Source organism: Micromesistius poutassou, assembly GCF_964030765.1.
Source record: "Micromesistius poutassou genome assembly, chromosome: 2".
Taxonomy (NCBI): Eukaryota; Metazoa; Chordata; class Actinopteri; order Gadiformes; family Gadidae; genus Micromesistius; species Micromesistius poutassou.
In genome coordinates this window covers 7,464,214-7,486,577 of record NC_140272.1, presented here as the reverse complement: position 1 = coordinate 7,486,577, position 22,364 = coordinate 7,464,214, and the positions used below count along the sequence as shown (strand labels likewise).

General features: G+C 43.1%; 3 protein-coding genes across 3 annotated transcripts; 1 reads left to right on the top strand and 2 right to left on the bottom strand.

The window, feature by feature from the left end:
• Positions 1-929: 929 nt before the first annotated feature.
• nfs1 (NFS1 cysteine desulfurase) lies at positions 930-7,652 on the bottom strand. Its single transcript, XM_084464259.1, has 13 exons — positions 7,409-7,652; positions 5,139-5,215; positions 4,783-4,899; positions 3,994-4,077; positions 3,738-3,890; positions 3,412-3,505; positions 3,117-3,251; positions 2,659-2,816; positions 2,276-2,381; positions 2,100-2,181; positions 1,789-1,872; positions 1,588-1,677; positions 930-1,463 (listed from the first exon to the last, which is right to left on the bottom strand). Exons 1-13 carry the CDS (start codon positions 7,506-7,508, stop codon positions 1,400-1,402), a joined length of 1,344 nt encoding a protein of 447 aa, XP_084320385.1. The 5' UTR covers positions 7,509-7,652; the 3' UTR covers positions 930-1,399.
• Positions 7,653-7,905: 253 nt separating this feature from the next.
• On the top strand, positions 7,906-13,130 carry LOC311338778 (uncharacterized protein). The gene is made up of 4 exons (XM_084464102.1): positions 7,906-8,488; positions 8,779-8,841; positions 12,358-12,414; positions 12,642-13,130. The coding sequence occupies exons 1-4, from the start codon at positions 8,093-8,095 to the stop codon at positions 13,104-13,106; spliced, it is 981 nt and encodes a 326-aa protein (XP_084320228.1). The 5' UTR covers positions 7,906-8,092; the 3' UTR covers positions 13,107-13,130.
• Positions 13,131-13,256: 126 nt separating this feature from the next.
• LOC311338779 (uncharacterized protein) lies at positions 13,257-14,299 on the bottom strand. Its single transcript, XM_084464103.1, has 2 exons — positions 13,667-14,299; positions 13,257-13,514 (listed from the first exon to the last, which is right to left on the bottom strand). The coding sequence occupies exons 1-2, from the start codon at positions 14,044-14,046 to the stop codon at positions 13,328-13,330; spliced, it is 567 nt and encodes a 188-aa protein (XP_084320229.1). The 5' UTR covers positions 14,047-14,299; the 3' UTR covers positions 13,257-13,327.
• Positions 14,300-22,364: the final 8,065 nt, after the last annotated feature.

Sequence of the window (22,364 nt, the reverse complement as noted above, 5' to 3'; positions counted from 1 at the left end):
GACTCCTCCTCACCTCATTAAAGCGTTCAATAAATACCTCAAATGGCCATGAGAATACCATCTAAGGCAGGGGTTTTCAAACTTTGAGTGTGTGTGTGGACCATTTTTATATTCAAGAATTTTCGCGGACCACCTTATAATACACGTAATAAAATATGTCTACACACAGTCCTACCTGAATTACCCGCACCTCTTAATAGGCATATATTAGCACTAAAAGTAACATAGCATCAGTACAACAGGCTTGTTAAAAGAACGTTTACTGCACACAACGGCTGCCACATATTTAATGTATTTATTTAAAGCGCCCGAGGGCGTAATCAGCAATGATAATGGAGTATTAAATATGCACAGTAATCACAAACGAACTGAACTGAACTGAACTGAATAAGTCAAATATCAAATCCCGGTTCCCTCCTAGCCACTAGACCAAATATTCTGGAACGTTCTAATCTTTGCACTAGCCTATTTTAGTAATCACACAATACCTTCAATTTAAATTAAATTGTATATCATACATACATATTTTTATTTTTTTTAATGAAAAATATTTAGTAAATAATATTATATATGAAAATAATATTTAGTTAGCTTTTCCACGGACCACCTGCAGTACCGTCGCGGACCATCGACCACAGTTTGAAATTCACTGATCTAAGGAGAACAACCATGCTTAAAAATTGATGTTATGTGTCTGGACTGATGAGCTAACATAGTATGCAACAACTGCCAGTTATATAAAGCTATAAAGATGACATGTTATCCAATGTGTTGGTACAATCTGTAACATGTTGTAACACATTAATTACCTACTAATTATGTAATTCATGTTTTAATTCATATATCAATTAGGATGATGTTAAACAATTTGTATGAAGGTTTCTGTTTTGAAATACATGAAGTATTTTCCACAAATATATATAGATGGATAAATAATTAAAAAGTATCTTCTTTATTTCAGCTGGAACAGGGATTAATAACAGCAGTTTATACTATACACATATCCAGTATATTTATTGGCCATGTAACAGTTTTAAAACCTTTCAATACACAGACTTCCTATCATGAAAAATTGCATGTTTCATAAGAAATGTGTTACTGGGCTAATGTAAAATTAATCAGTGCTCTGAATATAGTAAAAATAAAAAAATCATATTAATGTGACTAGCTGGTGCAGGGTGGAGTCACCGAACAAAATACATAGAATACATCTGTTCTTCTGGGAACCTGGGCCGAAGACCGAGGGAGACAGAGCGAGAGATACAGACAGACAGACAGGCAGACAGACAGACAGGGGAAGGGTTTGTGCGTGTTTTTTGACAGGAGCCCTCATAGGGTGGTGCTGTGGGCGGGGATTTAGGTATGCAGTGGTGGGTCTCCAGGTGGTGGGGGCGGGGCTTTAGTGCTGCGTCCAATTGATGCTCTTCAGATCAATTCCCTCCTGGACCATCTCCCACAGAGGACTGGCAGACAGACGGAGAGACAGACAAGAATACAGACGGACACATAGGTAGATAGACGGATCAGACATTTTTATTTATTACTCATCATCATTGTTATAATGTCAGTATGGTGTTGACCTCTGACCTCATCTGACGGAGACGTCGGACCTGATGGAGACATTTCTCTGCTGTGTAGTCAACCTCTTCCTCCGTGGTGAAGCGACCGATACCAAACCTAGAGAGTGAGAGAGAGACATAGTAAGACCAGTACCTGAGGAAGTGGGCCAGGTCTACATGGAGTATTACAGTAGGAGTAGTACTACTAGTGCTACCAGTGCAGTATTACCTGATGGAGGAGTGCGCCAGGTCTTCGTCAGCACCGATGGCTCTCAGAACATACGATGGTTCCAGTGATGCTGAGGTACATGCACTACACACACACACACACACACACACACACACACACACACACACACACACACACACACACACACACACACACACACACACACACACACACACACACACACACACACACACACAGTTAGCCCTAGTATAGCAGTAAATAGTGCGTGTTATATGGTACTATAGTACAGCTGAATATGTCTTCCAGAGGACAGGGCTAGGACTAGTAGTATTATAAGATAGTATTTATACCTTCCAGATGACAGGGCGACATCCTTCAAAGCCATCAAGAGACTTTCTCCCTCAACGTACGCAAAGGACAGATTTACACAACCTAGAATACACACAACCATTAAATACAGTAGTGTGTGTGTGTGTGTGTGTGTGTGTGTGTGTGTGTGTGTGTGTGTGTGTGTGAATATGTTTACCAGCATATCTTTCCTCGGGGTCTCCATTGAGAATGACGTCAGGGAGTCCAGACGTCAGTTTATTGATGAGACGATTGGAGAGCATTGTCACCCTCTGGTGGTCATACTGAGAACAACACTACGGGTTAGTCTGCTGGTCGTACTGAGAACAACCCATACGAGTTAGTCTGCTGGTCGTACTGAGAACAACACTAATGGCTTAGTTATGGTTCCACGTCGACGCAACGCAGGGGAGTTTACGGACCCATTACGTCCACCGAAAGGGCCTGATGTGCTCCTCCCAAAAATGTGAACCTTAGAGGAACTACATTCTAGTCTCTAGTGAACCACCTAGAGGACGTTAGAAGAACTACATGCGAGTCTCTACCGTGGACCGCCCTTACCTCCATCTCCTCCTGTGCCACATAGCATGCGGCTCCCATGCCGACGGCCAGGGGCGTGGGCACGGTGCCGGAGCGGAGACCTCTCTCCTGGCCCCCGCCACTCTGCAGCGCCTCCAGGCGCACACGGGGCCTTCGGCGCACATACAGGGCCCCCACACCTACACACACACACACACACACACACACACACACACACACACACACACACACACACACACACACACAGAATAATCAATGATTCTGACACATACCCAATGAGTAGTTAGGGGTCAGCAGGTGGTGGTTAGGGGGGAGTAGTTGGAACATGGTAGTTAGAGGTTGGAGGGTGGTAGTTAGGGGTTAGCAGGTGGTAGTAAGGGGTTAGTAGTTAGGGGTTGGACGGTGGTAGTTAGGGGGTGGTAGGTAGGGGTTGGTAGGTGGTAGTTAGGGGTTGGTAGGTGGTAGTTACGGGTTGGTACCTTTAGGGCCGTATATCTTGTGAGCGCTGATGGACATCAGGTCGATGTTGTCTTTGGTGACGTTGATGGGAATCTTCCCGACCGCCTGGGCGCCGTCGGTATGGAAGAACACGCCTCTGGCTCGACACATGCCGCCTGTAGACAGCACCCCAACATTAGCATATTGCTACATACTCCATCAGTGCTACATCTTGACTTCAGCCCAGCACTATATACTGTATAATCCCAGCGCTAAGCTACATACTAACGTTAACCCAGAGCTACGCTTCACACAGACATTAATTGTCCTCGTTACCTATTTCTCTAATTGGCTGCTTGACTCCAATCTCGTTGTTGATGGTCATGATGGAGACAATGGAAGTGTCTGGGCGGATAGATGCCTCCAGGAGCTGCACACACAAGATGGTGGCTAGAGGTTAGCAGTGGATAGTTCATTGGGTTTAACAGAGGTGTGTAACAGTGTGTGTACCGCCAGATCCACTAGTCCATTTGGGTTTAACAACAGAGAGGGGTGTGTGTGTGTGTGTGTGTGTGTGTGTGTGTGTGTGTGTGTGTGTGTGTGTGTGTGTGTGTGTGTGTGTGTGTGTGTGTGTGTGTGTGTGTGTGTGTGTGTGTGTCTACCTCGAGGTCCACCAGTCCATTGGCTTTAACAGGCAGGTAGGTAACAGAGAAGCCCTCTGCCTCCAGCACTCTGCACGAGTCCAGGACACACTTGTGCTCCGTCTGGGTGGTGATCACATGACGCTTCTTGGCCTTGTAGAACCGAGCCACACCCTGCCCACAGGAAATGAACACTCAATACATCCTCTCTACTCCACAACAATAATACTGTATACACATCCTCATATCTGGATCACGCGGTGAGGGCGGGACTTACTTTGATTGACATGTTATTGGACTCTGTGGCGCCGCTGGTGAAGACGATCTCTCTGGGGTCTGCGCCAATCAGATTGGCCACTTGCTAAAAACACACACAAACCATGCAGAGACACAAACACACATACAAACAGTGAGTGAGTGAGTGGATATAGATATGAGTGTGCGTATTGTGGCAACCCGCTCCCCACCAGGGGGAACCGTGGGCTAGTGGTGGACGGTGTGTACCGCCGCCATCCACTAGCCGGCGGCAGAGAGCACATCTTCACTCAACGCAATCAACCCAATGGGGAACACCTGGCCGGAGGGAGGAAAAGACCGGGCGGACATCTTAAAAGCAGACTGGGAACTCAACCCAGGGAGACGCAGGAACGACGACCCAGCAGAAGGCCGACGATACATCCTTTTACTCGTGTCTCTCGGAGGCCATAGTACAGTTTATGTATTTCCTGTTCACTGTCTTACTTGTGAATAAACGCCGACTATGGCTTTATTTGGAACCTCTGCGTGGTACTTGCCGTGAGAACTCTGACTCTTGTGGACCGGGTTACTGTGTGTGTGTGTGTGTGTGTGTGTGTGTGTGTGTGTGTGTGTGTGTGTGTGTGTGTGTGTGTGTGTGTGTGTGTGTGTGTGTGTGTGTGTGTGTGTGTGTGTGTGTGTGTGCGTATATGTGTGTATCTGAATTGTTTGTGTGAGAGGTTTTCAGTATAGAATGTGAATGAGTTTTGTCTATATATATCATGTGAGAACTGAAGTGCAATGCCAGGTGTGAATCAGTACGTGTGTGTACCTCTCTCGCTAGCTCCATGGCCCTCTCACTCTCCCAGCCGTAGGCGTGGGTCCTGGAGTGAGGATTACCATAGTAGTTCACCTGGTAGGGCAGCATCGCATCCAGCACCCTGGGGTCCTTCACACAAACACAGTTATAGTATCATTGGATATAATAGCATTATTCTAACATTATTGCATACAATAGCATAATTAACATATTATAATATCACTTTATATAATAGCATTATTATAACATTAATGATATAATAGTGCTTTTATATGCAGTAGCCTATAGTATTACGACATTATAGTATTACTACCATAATGATCCTCACTACTACATCTAAGGTTGAATATCCCAGACGTCTCTCTCACCATGGGGGTGGTGGCCTGGAAGTCCATGTACAGAGGTCTGAGCTCCTCCTGCTCCAGCACCCGGGGCTGGATCATAACTGTGGACACAAACACAAGAACTACTTTAATTCATTGGTTTGACTTCAGACAGCTTTAGGTTTGGGTGGCCTTGGTGAGCAGGGTGGCCACACAGCCAGGAGCTCCTGGGAACGTTCTATGAGGAAGAGTTTTGAGGTTCTCATGGGTTCCCCCCACAACCCAGAATACATGTTAGGTTAGAGCAGGCTTTAGTGTGTGTGTGTGTGCATGTGTGCGTGCGTGTGTGTCCATTTTGTCAGATCAGGTCAGAGGTCGGGGACATGCGGCCAACCATGAGGGCTCACTGGAAGTCCTTTTTGGTTCATACCCAGCGACTATTTAATCAGGGGTTAGGGTTTAATGCTCCTGCCAGTGCCCTTCTGCAAGGCACCATCATTAGACCAGGAGTTGGAGGCCGGGCACTGCGCCCTCTTCTCCTACTGAAGGGATGAATGCAGATTTGAAGCATTAGTGACAAAGCTTATGGCTCAGCGCGTCATTGGCCCGTTTCAAGTAGCGTCTTTAATCCTAACCCAGAACTGTTTATTATAACTCAACAGTTTAATTTGGCAATAATATGACCAGAATACACGTTTGTTTTAATAGCAGTGAGGGGACAGAACTTGAAGAATGTGGAAGGATCATGACCACAAGGAGGTTAAACAATGGTTGGACTTGGCTTTCCTTATTTGGGCAATGCATTCATTCTGAGATGACAAAAATACTGCAAGTCATCGCCCTTGCTTGATCTCAATCTTGTATTGCGTCAGAATGGTCCGAGGTGAACCAGGGGCTGGATCCAAGTCCCATCATTATGACTTGAGTATGTTTATGTTTTGAGCATGTTCAAGTCAAATATGACATATAACCTTTTACAGTTAAAAGTCCCCTTCCCCTTTTCAGGGTAATATGTCATATTTGATCGTCAACATAGTATTTTATGCCATTTTGTCAAGGTAACTAAAATAAGTAAAATAAACTGGAAAAAAAATAATCTGTAGTAAAATCATGTTTTTGCCCGTCTCTGACAACTATTTTGGGACCACTCCACTCTGCTGAGAACGAAGGAGCCATGGTGTGTGTGACTGTGTGGAGCTCTGACTGGCCAGCGGTTGACTTGGACGTCCAAGAGAGGGTTAAGATTATCGGACCATTCATTCTAGTATAACAGAGTTATACTAGAGTGTCTAGTCACAGTGTGTGGTGCATTTCATACATGTACAACATCGCTCATTATACTATAATAATACTCCTACACTACAACAGCACTAATAAATAATCACAAAGTTGGGATGGGTCTTTGCCATGAGGATAACATGGCAAAGAGATTTGAGATTTTGAGATTTTAACACAATTATGCGTTTTGGGGTTTCTAGGAAGACGGGGTGACGTCTTCCTAGAAACCCCAAAACGCATAATTGTGTTAAAATCTCATCAGTGTTTGCATTCAAGCTGAAACACAACAATGACAATTTGTTAGATCGGGTTGAATTGAATGTACCCTCAAGAGCCGTGGCAGAGGACCGGCTCCCTCTGTAGAGATGAAGGGCTCATTCTAACATAATTTAAACACAACGATTCTTACCTTCATGGGATTATACAGTAATTAAAATAAATACAGACTAATGAATATATTATACACCAATTCTTCCAAGTCCATTCCGCTAGAAGTCAGTGATTCTGCACACTCCACCATTAATACGTGTTGTAAAATGCTCATCACTTATTTTACAAAGAAACAATGTTTTTAAATCATTCCTTGTTAAGTAATATAAAACCAACCAACTGCGTCATCAGCATGGGGCTAGTTAGCAGGAAGCTAGTTAGCAGGACGCTAGTGGAAGATGCCAGTACAAAACAAGCATCAGACTAGAGTAAGCTCTATGACACTTTATTTAGTATGTCACTTATATAATCTACATCCTAGCTTTCCACACTTAACACATGACTGACTGATTTATTGTGTCGGTTCTTGAAGCCGAATCCTGTCTTTCAACAACATGCTCCCCCCCCTCACCTCCACTGTGATATAACGTTAACGTTATGTGATGTAACGTTATGCCTTCAAATACTGTTCTGAAAACATCACGTTACTCCTTAAACCCTCTTCTTTCGAAGGTACAACGACCCCTTCGTGATGTCAACGACGTATAACTGCCAGTATAACTACCCAGATAAACCAGTAACTTGTATAACTTTTAGATCTGCATCACCTTTCTCCCCGGCGCTCAGCCCGGAGCTCCACCGGCCCAGGGGGAAGCCTCTCCCGGCCGATAGCAGCCTGGCGGCCGCGGTCCTCCCCGGTGCCAGCATCTTCAATCTCCTGAGTTCGGTCAACGAGACCCGACGGAACCGGGAATCAGCGGTATGACGGAGGAGCTAACGCGATGAAGGCTTCGGCCGAGCGACTCTAGATATGGCAGCAAAACAAGTGAGCAGTGTGTACATGTGATTCTGTCAAGGGGAGCCGATGACGCAGATGACTGCAAGCGCGTGGAAACTAAACCGGAAGTTACGGAAGTACTTCTTAACCCTTCAAAATAAACGCCTACCGTTTTGTTTTTTAAAGGATAATTCCGGTATTTTGCACTTTGAGCCCACTTTCTGGGTTGTCTATGATGAAATAGAGTGGTTGACACCGATATGTTGACGATTGTCCTGTCTCGGCCCTGCCTGCTTCAGAAAGGCTGGCTACGGGCATGCACAAACCTGTCCTTAAAACAACCCTAAACGACCTCAGAAATGTGCAACTCACCGAGTGGTTAGTGGCGTTCGTTGATGTTTTATGATATATATCGGCGCAATATATGGATATTGTGGAAATATTCTTTCAGATACCTCAGAGTCTGAAGCGTCTCCAGACCACTTGATGGCGACAATGTTCCTTTATTTTGGGCATGTCGCGGAACATAGTACACAAACAGAAGAAGACGTTCATTGTCGATTTCAAAACCAAAGCATCAGCACTGATAACCGAGCTATCGAATATGGGAAGAATGTGTGCGGTCAGAAACTGCGGGAAAATCCCTCAAAAAAGGAGTTGTCATCGGCTTCCTTTCCATAACCCTGAAAGACTTAAGTTGTGGCTTTCATTCCTCGGGTTAGACATATTGATACACACCCCTGTAAATGTTCTTCGGGAAGCTGACCATCGCGTTTGCGCCTTGCACTTTCTGCACGAGGACTACATTCAATCAACAGGTCTTCGAACGAAGTATCCGACGAGACTGCATCTGCAAAGCACAGCTGTACCGACGCTTTGTGGACCAACGCTGGACGAAGAAGAACTTGGGGTAAGCTAGACAACACGCACAACGTTATTTTTATGACTAGTTTAGGTTGAACACTTTCCTGGGAAGCCACATTCCAACTATCTGGATAATGACCTTACCGATTAATAAGCCTTAATGTCTTCTTAATGTCACATCACCAAGGAGATGTAGCAAATCCACCATATTTTTCCAGTAACCATTCAAACCACCGTTCAAAGAGCACAGTCTGAGCCATCATAGCAACAGTACAAGTTTCAGCATTAATAAGTAATATATATTGATGAGATGTCGTGTTTTGCAATTTGTTACAGGCTGATGGTGGTGTGGAACCCTTCGTTTTCAAAGATGAAGAAGAAGAAGAAGAAGAAATTGGGGTAAGCTAAAGTAGGGGAGGAGGGTATGCAAGTGTAGCCTCCAACACTTCCCTGGGTAGCCACAGAGGTTAGATAATTGCGTTTTCGGTGCCCGAAAACGCATTTTTCTGAAAGGGCCAAGTCCACACGTACCAAAACGATCTTTTTTCCCCCCGTTTTCCCTGGCATCGTATCAAGAACATTTGCGTCCACACGGATCCATCTCAATACGACTCAACACGCTACTTCATGTTCCAGGCGTATAGGTGGCGCTGTTTTAGTTTTAGAAATTCAACAGAAACGGAGAGGAAGAGGCGGAGCATGCGCATAAAGCTTGAGCGTTGTATACAAATAGACAGTAGAAGAAAACAAACTGAATGAGAAGTTGACGATGGCGCCTGTAGCGAAGAAAGCAGAGTCTTTTGTGTGGACCGACTGTGAAGTAGAATTGCAACTGCGACTCTCACTCGACTACAAGGCGAATAAATTGCTAGAGAATGTTGACTGGGAGTCGTGCCAGTCGAAATATTTGGATTTCGTGGTGGCACAGGAGCATAATATTTTGCGATAGTAACCCTAATAGGCACAATATCTTCTCCAGCAGGAACACGAGCATGTAGTCGGCCATTGTTGTTGTTATGAGACGTCGTCACAGGTTACAAGAGGTTACGCTCGAGGGGTGTGGCGATGACATCATCGAAACGCAAGTATGCGTATTGGCTGTCCAGACGAACACTCAAGGGCTGCGTTTGTGAATTTATTCACCCTGGGACCAGGTTTCAGAAAAGTCCGTTTGCATGCGATGCGTTTACAGGATTCGTTTGGACGATCGGCCAAAACGATGCAAAACATCTGCGTTTAAACCAAAAAGCGTCTCCGTGTGGATATAATAAAAATGGACCTATGCGTTTGTGTTGGGATTCGTGTGGACGCCTGAAACGCAGACGATCACGTCATCGCCCCCCCACCTGCTGGGCGACGTCAGAGTTGCGTTGAATTATTTTTATTATTTGATTTGTATTTTTGTAGCTTTAAATACAGCCTTTTAGTAAATGTTATTACCAACTGTACATTAAAAAGTATTTCTGCTCAATCTAAAAGGTTTAACAACTGCTTTCTCCTCCTCGACTGTATGTTTGTATACAGCACGCAGGCTTGATGCGCGCCACTTTTTTTGTGGAGAACCAGCGCCACACAGTGGCCTTGAATATGTACTACAGTTCGATGCGTTTTCGCAATGAGTCTGTCTTTACGGAGATATTCCTGAGGCCCCGTTTACACGAAGGGAAAACGCAGATATTTCCACGCGGTTTGGCCTCTCATTTACACGAAAATCCAGTTTTTATCACAGAAAACGATTATTTCTAAAAACTCCGGCCAAAGTGGAGATTTCTGATAACGCCGGTTATGTGTTGTGTCAACTGGGAGAAACAGGGTTTTAGGTTCTCAAGCGTCACATTATGCGTCAGAAAATGCTTAACGTCATGTGAGCGCCCTATGTTTACGAACCTCACGCCATATTGGTTGTTTTGAAAGGAACAGTGGGGTGTTCCAATAACGGAGTTTTAACATACAGAGTTAACGCTGAACTCTAGGTTGATTGATCCTGTGCCGACTAACCCAGAGCTGTCGGTTCCACAGCACCGGTTATGAATTAGTTCAATCAACACGGGGTTGGTTAACACAGGTTGTGCGCGTTCACGGCAAACCTATAAAGACGTGATGAAACGGCGAAACGGGCCGCAGATTTTACTGATCTCGAGCAGAAATTCAAAGTGGACGATGATGATATTGCTATTCAAGGTACTAATTATTCTTATTCGTCCCTCAGCAACTAAAGAATAAAAATGATGGAAGAAAACAGTGTTTGGTGTGTTGTTGTTTTTTTAATTGAAATGATTTCTGCAAATGTGGTCTCGCATCCTTTGTCAGCCCTTACAAACATTTGCGGAATGTGTTCCTCCTCGAGGAACGGGTCAAAGGGGGGAGGCATCTCTTTGCGCAGAGTGGCTATATTGTGGAGGATGGCGCATGCAACAATTACATCGCATGCCCGTTCCGGACAATCTCTTAGTCCACGTAGGCATTGGAATCTGGACTTCAATATCCCGAATGTATTTTCAATCTTAACGCGGGTTCTGCTGTGTGCCAGGTTAAATGTTGTCTGTGGTCCAGGAGCGGGATTAGGGTACGGGGTGATGAGCGTCGGGAGGCATTGATACCCTCGATCTCCTAGGAGATCCCCATCGAATTGCCCTGCGATCAAATACAAACTTTGAGCTATCTTGCACAAGCACAACAATTATATGAGGTCTATGATATGTTCATAATGCAACGCACCCTGTTGAAATGTATTGCTCACATTGGATGTGTGCCATCAATGCACCCAATTACATTAGGAAATCCTGAAATATAACACCCAGATGAAAAATCAACAAGGATAATTTCGGAGCCATTTGGGAACACTTAAAGTAGATAATGCTGACCTGCAAGTTGGTGAAACTCCATTTTAATGCGTCTCGTGGGTTTATGGCCTGGAAAAACAATGAAGTTACGCAACAACCGCTTCAGCGCAAGATAGACGCACTGAGCGGCAGGCGGTGCGTCTATGTGCTCAGCATCTCCGACCTACACTGTACAAAAAGCTACCCGTCGCAAAAAAACGGAAAGCTATGCAAATTGTTTGTAGTGAACTGAGGGCAGATCCACGATTGGTAACATTTGCAATGTAGGGTTGGAGAAGGCTATTTAAATATATCAAAGAATCACGTGAAAAACTATATCTCTCCAGCAAAAAGTCATCCGGAAAGGACAATATGTCGAGCCGTGGTCTAATTAATCTCTGTGAATTGCACGAATTATTTGCGCTCCGATATCAACAGGCGAACACGTAAAAGTTTAAATAGCCTACTCCGGGTTATCTTCCAAACTTAACCTGCGCAAAACCTGCTCCGACCAGGTTTGATTGAGAGCATATGTTTCTATAGCAACTTACATACCGTGTTCATTTTGGAACGGAAAACCTAGTGTTGCCGCTAATCCTGGGTTAACTTAGCTGGGCAAGTGTTAAAACCGGCTTTGTGGAACACCCCTCTGGAAGTCGCTCGTGTTATTCGTTGTTGTTGATTCTGATTGGCTTGCATGGCTTTATCCTTCTCCCTACACTGCCGCCCATAAGCTTGGCATAGTTATAATGGCGCTCGACGGCGTATTTATGCGGGTTACTTTTTTGAAAACATTGTGTGCACATTGTGTGTTATTTTTGAAAACGGAGGGGGGGGGGGGATATTCGTTTCTCTAAATACCCTGCTATGTATAAGCGCATCAAAGGAAAACGGAGGGGAAAATATTGTTTTCGCCCGTGTGGACGGGGCCTAAATGTCTTCATCACGTCTCAGATCACCAAGGAGATGTAGCAAATCAACAATATTTTCCCAGTAACCATTCAAACCACCGTTCAAATGGCACAGTCTGAGCCATCATAGCAACAGTACTTGTCAGTAATATTGATGAGATGTATTTTACAACTTGTTACAGGCTGGTGGTGGTGTGGAATCCTTCGTTTTCAAAGCTGAAGAAGACGACAACCTTGGGGTAAGCTAGACAACCTGTACAACGTTATTTTTATGACTCATAACATTTATTTATGACTTATAACATCTGACTCGAACCTGAAGGCTACACAGACTTTATCTTGCTTTCCATGTGATCAGGGAGCGGCTGTCACTATCTGTAAGTTTGTATATTGTTTGTCTTACTTATGGTGATACAATGTTTATTATCACTATAATTGTAAGGATTCATGTTTCACTTTTCAACAGCCAGACGCTTGTGAAACTGAGATGCTTCAATTGGACACCAGCATGTCCACAGTCATTGAGGATGACCCAAAAGACATGAGCTTCAGCCTCAGTCAACAGTCAAGTTCAACCGCAACCTCCAGTCCAAGTGCCTCAGAAAAGCAAGGGGAGTGGGATGAAAGAAAATGGATTGTGAACGAGTCTAGCCTCATGACACTGTTTAGAACATGCCATAAATGTGCCTTACCTATCACTGATAAGACAGTGACAACTACAGGCAGCCAAATGAAGATTGAATGGACCTGTTTGAATAATCATCCTGGCCGGTGGGCATCATGTCCTGATGCAAGAGAAGGGAGGAAAGAACAGCGGAAGACATACCACATGTCCAGCAGCCTCCAAACATTGCCACTAAGGAGAGACCCCCCCCCCCCCCAAAGAAGATGTAATCAGGAAACATCAATCCAGATTCCCTCACCACACTGATGCTTGAGAAACCAAAGATCCAGATTGTAAATTTGTTTGTATGTTGTTGTAAATACAGTAGGCCTATGTCTACTTTAACCCATTCTATGTGAAAACATGCCTACAGATGTTTGAAAGATGAAAAGTTGAAAAATAGCTTTTTATTGAGAATGAAAGAAATTGTCCAGAAGCTGAATGCAATATTTACAGTGCAGGTAGGTAGGAACAGAAGGGTAAGAAGGTCAGAATAAGTCCTCTATCTGACTTGGTTCAAACCCCGCATACTGTCCAGTGGGGGACGGGAACGCATCCCTAACAGCCCACACCACGCAACTGGGTAATCCAACGTGATTTCCTCGTCCCAGTGGCAGTGGTTGACCTTTGAGGGCCCACTCCAGAATAACTCGATAAGTCACAAGTCTGTATTGCCTGAGGATAACAAAACATGGATAGAGCAAAGACTGCGTCAGTAGTTAGTAATGAGACGGTGGCCTAGTTTTGGAGAAAATTATAGTCTCGCTACATGCAAATTATACAAATTGGCATCTGAATATGAAATTCATGACATCAACGCAGCTTACATTTCTGACAATTGGCCATTCGGTCCCTCGGGTGTGGGGCGTTTCTTCCAGTTGATGGCCCAGAAGAAAGTCTCCAGCACGGATTTGTTTATTAGCTGGCGCACATTTTCGGTTATGCAGACCGGCGAGACATTCAGGCTGGCCATACGAGCCGTGACGACAAGGTCCCACTCCGTGCAGCAGCACCTACTTTCTTCCTCCGTCGGCATCTGCCTGCACTTTCCACATGCACACGGAGCTTCAGGCGCCTTCGGAGCCCTAGCCTCCATCTCCATTTGACGTAGCTCCTCATCGGTGTATTCTGGTTCAAAACGGTATCCTCGACCGTCAAACTCAAAATCGAGTGGGTCCTCCTCCAGTATCCACCTTTCATAATCCATTTTCAGTCTTTGCAATGTTTTTCTCTGTACTTTTCGCTACTCCGAGAGCACAGTAGCTGCTCTGCTCATGGTACTGTTAAGGAGAACCGAGCGAAAAGACTACAACCAAACAAACAGCCCATGTTTCCGTTTCCGGTGTAGACCTCTGAAGAATAAGTCCCGCCTCCGAGGCTCCCGATTTCCCAAGTACTAACGGCTGCGGCCTGCTTTTTTATTTATTATTTTTTTATTGAAGGCTGATTCATTTACATAAATCAAGGCAATAGACAACAATATATACAGTCAGGTCCATAACTATTGGGACATCGACACAATTCTAATCTTTTTGGCTCTATACACCACCACAATGGATTTGAAATGAAATGAACAAGATGTGCTTTAACTGCAGACTTTCAGCTTTGATTTGAGGGTATTTACATCCAAATCAGGTGAACGGTGTAGGAATTACAACAGTTTGTATATGTGCCTCCCACTTTTTAAGGGAACAAAAGTAATGGGACAATTGGTTACTCAGATGTTCCATGGCCAGGTGTGTGTTATTCCCTCATTATCCCATTAACAAGGAGCAGAGAAAAGGTCTAGTTAATTTAAAGAGTTAATTTCAGGTGTGCTATTTGCATTTGGAATCTGTTGCTGTTAACTCTCAATATGAGATCCAAAGAGCTGTCACTATCAGTGAAGCAAGCCATCATTAAGCTGAAAAATCAAAACAAACCCATCAGAGAGATAGCAAAAACATTAGGTGTGGCCAAATCAACTGTTTGGAACATTCTTAAAAAGAAAGAACGCACCGGTGAGCTCAGCAACACCAAAAGACCCGGAAGACCACGGAAAACAACTGTGGTGGATGACCGAAGAATTCTTTCCCTGGTGAAGAAAACACCCTTCACAACAGTTGGCCAGATCAAGAACACTCTCCAGGAGGTCGGTGTATATGTGTCAAAGTCAACAATCAAGAGAAGACTTCACCAGAGTGACTACAGAGGGTTCACCACAAGATGTAAACCATTGGTGAGCCTCAAAAACAGGAAGGCCAGATTAGAGTTTGCCAAACAACATCTAAAAAAGCCTTCACAGTTCTGGAACAAGATCCTATGGACAGATGAGACAAAGATCAACTTGTACCAGAATGATGGGAAGAGAAGAGTATGGAGAAGGAAAGGAACTGCTCATGATCCAAAGCATACCACCTCATCAGTGAAGCATGGTGGTGGTAGTGTCATGGCGTGGGCATGTATGGCTGCCAATGGAACAGGTTCCCTTGTATTTATTGATGATGTGACTGCTGACAAAAGCAGCAGGATGAATTCTGAAGTGTTTCGGGCAATATTTTCTGCTCATATTCAGCCAAATGCTTCAGAACTCATTGGACGGCACTTCACAGTGCAGATGGACAATGACCCGAAGCATACTGCGAAAGCAACCAAAGAGTTTTTTAAGGCAAAGAAGTGGAATGTTATGCAATGGCCAAGTCAATCACCTGACCTGAATCCGATTGAGCATGCATTTCACTTGCTGAAGACAAAACTGAAGGGAAAATGCCCCAAGAACAAGCAGGAACTGAAGACAGTTGCAGTAGAGGCCTGGCAGAGCATCACTAGGGATGAAACCCAGTGTCTGGTGATGTCTATGCGTTCCAGACTTCAGGCTGTAATTGACTGCAAAGGATTTGCAACCAAGTATTAAAAAGTGAAAGTTTGATTTATGATTGTTAATTTGTCCCATTACTTTTGGTCCCTTAAAAAGTGGGAGGCACATATACAAACTGTTGTAATTCCTACACCGTTCACCTGATTTGGATGTAAATACCCTCAAATCAAAGCTGAAAGTCTGCAGTTAAAGCATATCTTGTTCATTTCATTTCAAATCCATTGTGGTGGTGTATAGAGCCAAAAATATTAGAATTGTGTCGATGTCCCAATAGTTATGGACCTGACTGTACCTCTTAACATACAAGGCACATTAGGTAAGAGAAATAACTAAAATTATATAAGGTGATAATAACTAACATAAATAATAGAAGGTAGAAAATAAATAATAGTAACATAAGAGAAATAAATAAAAGTAAATAAGTCCAGTAATAATGAGTCCACAATCTTCCAGTTATTCTAGAGGTCATCAAATATTTTCAGATCTTCATAAGCTCTAAAAAGAGACTTTGCATGTTTTCTTTTCATTAGTCTTAAGGCACTGAGATGATTGTCCACAAGGTCCCTTTTAAAGACGGAGAAAATGGGTTTTGTTTTCCTCCATTTGGATGTGTGGATAAAAAAATTCGCCAGAAGTATGAGGTTGTTCAATATCAAGTCACTCTTAATGTCTTTCACGTTAATACCAAACACAATATTTTCTCTTGTGAGAGGAGTAAGTAGTTGGATTTTGGTTGATAGCCAGTCCTGTAAATCCTCCCAGAAGGTCACAGAGTATACAATGGAAAAACAGATCTGTAGTTTCAATTTCAGTATCACAAAAGCTGCAGTTATTGTGATCAACATTAAATCTCATTCTCAGCAGTTCATTGGATGGATAAATATTACTAAGAATTTTGAAATTGACTTCTTTTGTCTTAGGACTTACAGGGTAAGTAATATAGTTAGTTCTCCATTTCTTAATGTCTAATTCTGAGAACAGTTGGATGATGGATCGTTCCATCATCCAATCAAATCGTTCCTATTACATTGAAGCATGGGTTAATTTATCGCACATGGCTGTGTGTCTATGTTTTGGACTAATAGTTTTACTGGAGCAGGGATCGCTTTGGTCACTTTATCAAACTGAGCGTGTGTGCAAACGATGTCATACTTTGAGCAAAAGTTTTCATGAGTTAGCCAGGTGGGTCGTTAATTAGGTGGGTTACTGACCAGATATTTTTATCCATCCAATGCTGTAAGTAGAGAGATTTACCATTACATAGCACATATCTGTTGTTCCAAATGGGGGTTTGATGTGGGATAAAATTCTGCTGCCAAAATAAATAGGAATGGGGAAATGTTGCATCCTTGTTTAACCCCTCTATTGATGGTGACACGAGGGGAGGTACTCTGGGGGAGTGCTACTGAACTAGTTTTGCCATTGTAAAATGATTCTATTATGTTAGAGAATTTAGGTCCAAATCCATAGATATGCAAGACTTTAAACAGGAATTGATGTTCTAACGTATCAAACGCCTTGTAGAAGTCAAGGAATAAAATGAACCCTTTGTCCTCTATCAGATGGCTATATTCCAAAAGGTCTTGCACTAGCCTTATATTGTTATGTATAGACCTATTGCTCACAAATCCTGTTCGTGTTTCACTAATTATTTGGTCTAGTCCTCCTTTTAATCTGTTAGTGTAAATGTAGGTTAGTTATTTAATAGTGAAATTGGACGATAGTTATCTAAAATCTTACTATCTTTACCTGGCTTTGGTATTAGTGTAATCACGCCTTGTTTCATGCTAATTGGTAGTGAGAAATTAGTTGTAGCTTCTCCAAAGACTTGGAAAATAAGATTTCTAAGCGAACCCCAGAAGTGTCTGTAGAAGTTAGCCGTCAGACCATCAGGGCCAGGAGATTTATCTAGTTTTAAGCGCATGACTGCTTTGTCTAGTTCTTCCATAGTAAAATCCTCATCACATTCTTCCCTGAAATCACTGTCAATTTTAGGAGTAAACTCTTTAATTTTGTCTAAGAAAAAGTCAGAATCTGCTATAGAAAAGGATGAGCTGTACAGGTTTTGATAGAATGCACTTATTTCACTTGCAATTAATGTTGGGTCTGTGCAATCCATACCATTCATTCTAAGGGTTTTGATAGAATTCCTCTCCTGTCGTCTTTTTTCCAGTCTAATGAAGTATGCAGAATTTCTCTCTCCTTCTTCAATCCACTTGACCACTTGATCTTGACCTGATAAATGCCCCTCGAGCTTTTCTTTCATAAATTCTATCAAGTTTGGATTGCAAGGAAGAGAGTTTATGTTTGAGTGTATGTTTATGTTCAAGTTGGCTTGATGCTAATTAAATGCAGCTCTTTTATTATATTTTCCTCTTCCAAGCCGTTTATATTTTTTATATATTTGCTGAAAGAGATTGAATATTGGCAGATTTTATATTTTAAGAACTCCCATTTCTGAGTATATAATGATATGGATTCATCTTGTAAGACTTCTTGAATAAGGCCTTTAATGCCGTTACAGTAGTCGTCATATTTTAGAAGCCTGGCGTTAAATTTCCAGTATCCTTTTTTCCTGGCAGACTGCAATAAAGGTCTTACTGATAAATCAATATAGCAGTGATCAGTAAGTGGTGCAGGGGATATTTCACATTTTGATACAAGACATAAATGAAATAAATGAAATGCAAAATAAAAGAGGAAGGTTTTAACAATAACAAAGAGCTTACTTTCTCAGAAGCTTTATAGTTATGAAAACCTGAGGCAAGTCCCTAAATGCTTCTTGGAGATTGTCCTCAAGAGTGAACATGAAGTTAACCCATTCATGTGTGTGGAACACGCACACATTGAGCTTCTCACACCCTTATTTCCCATGTAAACAGTGTTTTTATAAACCGAGTCATTTAATGACTCACATAATGAAGAGGGAAAAATAAGTAGGTGAAGCTGAACGTATTCAAAAACCAACATACATCTGTTATATAGCAACGGCTAAAACAATGAAGGAACATTTGTGTACCAACTGAATATTGAGGTGAGTTATCCCTCAGACTTTGAGAGTGGCTAACTAAGTCTTTACTATGCGTCCATCGATTACTGTAATGTGGCCTTTGTAGAATGCCACCTTACCCAGAAATCTGGCTTGCTTGATTTTCAACCACAACTGCTCTCTTGTCTGCCGATCCTCCTTGGTGAAGTCCTGCACGAAGTGAAGGCCTCGTTCCTTACACACGGGGGAGTCTTTGGTTGTTTTCCATACTGCATCCCGGTGACATCTCCTCACAAACTGCATGATGACCTGGCGGCTCCGTCCTTCTCTCCTCCCGATGCGATGAGTCGACATCTTCAATCTTTTCCTCCCATTGTGGAAGGATATTGAGGATAAGCTATTCAACTTTTGCTCTGATGTTTTCTCCTTCTTGTTCCTTGAGACCTGAGAGTCGTAAGTTCCAGCGGCGTTTGTACCTTTCTACTTTGAGTACTCTTTCTTTTAGTTCAGCATTTTCCTTCTTCAGGTCTGCGTGTTCTATTTCCATAATTTCCACTTTGGACTTGCATTCAGTAATTCCAACTGAATTCAGATCCACATGTTGTACAATGCAGGCAAACATGTCAGAGCTTTCTTTAAGTTGTTTTCCAAAGTCGTCTACCTTATTATCCAGACTTCTTATGGCCGCTAAACCGTCAGCAAGGGAGGGCTCGTTTTCTGTCGCCAGCTTCTTAGCCGGTGGGAGCTTAGTTGGAGTGATATTCAGTTGACGTCTTGTGCCCGAGCCGCTAGTGCTAGCTGTGTTTGACGTTTCCATAGGTACAGAGGCAGCACTTGCTGCGTAATTGTGGAATGCTAATTTGTTCCCCGCGTTAGCATTAGCCTTCGCTTTCGCTTTGTTAGCGTTGTCAGCATTAGCTGGCCTGAGTGCAGGGAAGTCTTTATCGTTGGCAACCGACATTGTATTTTTTGTTATTCTTTGTGTTACGGCGGTGTTGGTGAATTATTGCAGGCGTAATTCTGAGTCGAGGACAAGGTTTGTCACAATTTGGGACCAAACGAACGCCGCTCAAAGTTTACCATGTGCTCTGTCCGCCATCTTGCCCGGAACCCCAACTAGTGGTTTGTAGTCCTCGGCCCTTCTAGCAGGCAAGCAAAGTTCTACTGAGATGACGTCAAACGCGTCATTTGACGTCATCTCAGTAGACATGTAATCAGTACAGCTGGGCCTAGGGAGGACTGGATTAGACTGAGGGAAGAAACAAACTTTTTAAATATATTATAATAGTGATTTTATAATGATAGAACGCCGGTTCTGAATCGATGAAGTATTCCTTTAATTACATGTGTCGCAGCCGTTCAAATTAGGCTATTTTCAGATTTTCTGTTTACAAAGGTGTCTGACTTATTATTTATGAAAATACATTTTGAAATGAAAGCTAAATTTCATTTAGCCTATTATATAATAGGCTACCGTTTATGCTGAGGCTGCTTTGCTTTTTGCTACCTGTCTGTGTGCGGGCTTTGCGCATCGTCAAGGGAAAGATGCGGTGGTTGAAAAAAATCTTTCAACCGCTTATTAAGTTCACTCGTTGCTTATAATGATTTATTCATTTCCCAGTATCATTTCCTTAATTTAGAAGACAGTTTTGTTCATTTTCGAATTGTAAAATAAATACAATAATTTTTTGAAGTTGTGAGATTTTGAAATTATTGGAAGCAAGTCGAGCTGACCTCGCCTGCTGTACCGTAGCCTATATATGTAGGCTACTGTATTGTATATAATATTGATGAAACACGACAGGGATGCAACAGGGATTTCTAAAGGTTACTGTAGTGGCGGCGACTAGCGCCAGGAGCAACATCACTACGGTAGTAAGAAGGTTCTACGAGTGCTTCAGACCAACCTTACCAACGAACGACGTAGGCTACGAGAGAGATTCGTAGCAAAGAATGTTTCAGGAAACACATGTGATGTTAAGGTAGAACTTTAAGTAGAGGTTACGAATGACGCAGCGTTAAGAAGGCTTTAAGAATGTTTCGGGAAACCGGGCCCTGGCTCGTTGTTGATAACATGCCTTTGATTAAGGGGGAAGGGTCAGGTGTGGTTCATCATGGGGGTGGGGTGGGGGCCGAGACTGACTGTGTGTTCACACCAAAAGACACATTTTTCGCCTGGTCGTGCTGTCGCTGAAGTTTTGCTGCGTGACAAATCATAATCTGTCGCTGTGCAGTTATGTCAGGCAAACTTTGTCATGCAGCGAATTTTGTCATGCAACATCTTTTGCCCACCAACGGTGCTTTATGCCAATTCATTCTCATCAACCATGGCCCAGATAACCACCCTGGTATGTACCTGTTGTGGAAGAGGGAGAGACGTCGGAATGCCCGTCGTTTATGGGTTAATTTAATCTGTGATATTATATATATCGTATATATTATATTATATAGATATTTATATATTATATTATATTATATTATATATAGAGCTCCGGAAGTCGCAAACGGCAACAATCACTTTCTCCAAGCTGCGGTTCACTGCGGAGTGCAGGGAACGGTTGGCCCAGCTGGTTGAACGCTGATTGGCTGTTTTACGTTACTTCACCCACGTTACTCACAGGGAGTCAATGCTGATTGGCTGTCTCACGCGAATGCCGCAGCAAAGTTCAAATATTTCAACTTCAGCGAAATTTGTCACGCTGCAAATCCTCGAACATGCTCGCCCGTGACAGGGCAAAATGTCACGCCGTCAATCAAATCTTGCCGCAGGTTTTTGCCACGAAAAGTTTTGCCCAATTCGCGTCTCTACGTTCACTTTGTATGGAATCGTGTCGCGCCGTCGCGTTTGCTCTCAGAGCTACATCGAAAAATATGCTCCAAACACACTTTTTAAAGTCTGTTGCTGTTTCATGACAAAAATTTAGGACCCCCCCCCCCCAAAACTAAAAATTGTAACCCTCAACAAAGAATATTAAGACATAACCCCCCCCCCCCCCCCATTTTCCTCTGGTGGTCCATTCCTATAAAATTTCATACCACGAAGATGCCAAATGACCGAAGTAGAGAGGCAAATAAAGATGTAGGCCTATGTATATTACAAAATATAAATGCATTTTTCTTTTTTTGGCTGATCTAATTAGATTTTCCATTACATTTATAGACATTTATGTACGTTAAAAAGAAAACGAAATCCTACAGTTCGCAGGTCTCGTAAATGCAGCAAGTTTCGTCCTGAATGAAGCACGATAAAGGTATTGAATGTGGGCGGGGCTGGACCTTCCAATCCGGATGTGGGCGTAGTTGGACGTCCAACCCTGCCTTCCCGCAGGCCGCAGCCGTTAGTAGGCCTACTTGGATTCCCTCGGTCAGATGTCTATGGAAAATAACATGGGGTTTTGAATGATCGTACATAACAAACTCTGTAGGTGGCGAAGAAGTAAAAGCTGCGTCACGTTTTGAATTACACTTTTTCCATCTAGTTTCGACTGGGTTTTTGGATTGTCTGTGCCGTTAAAGTAGTAAACGATTATTAATGCTACTTTAACGGCACCGACAACAAACACCGGCGGGACTAAAGGCCCATTCACACTCTACGGTAAATACGGATACGGACGCTTTCGTCCGGTCCCGGAGGTTGTTTCGTCCGTCAGTGGGTCCGTCGCCTCTGAGCTTACGAATC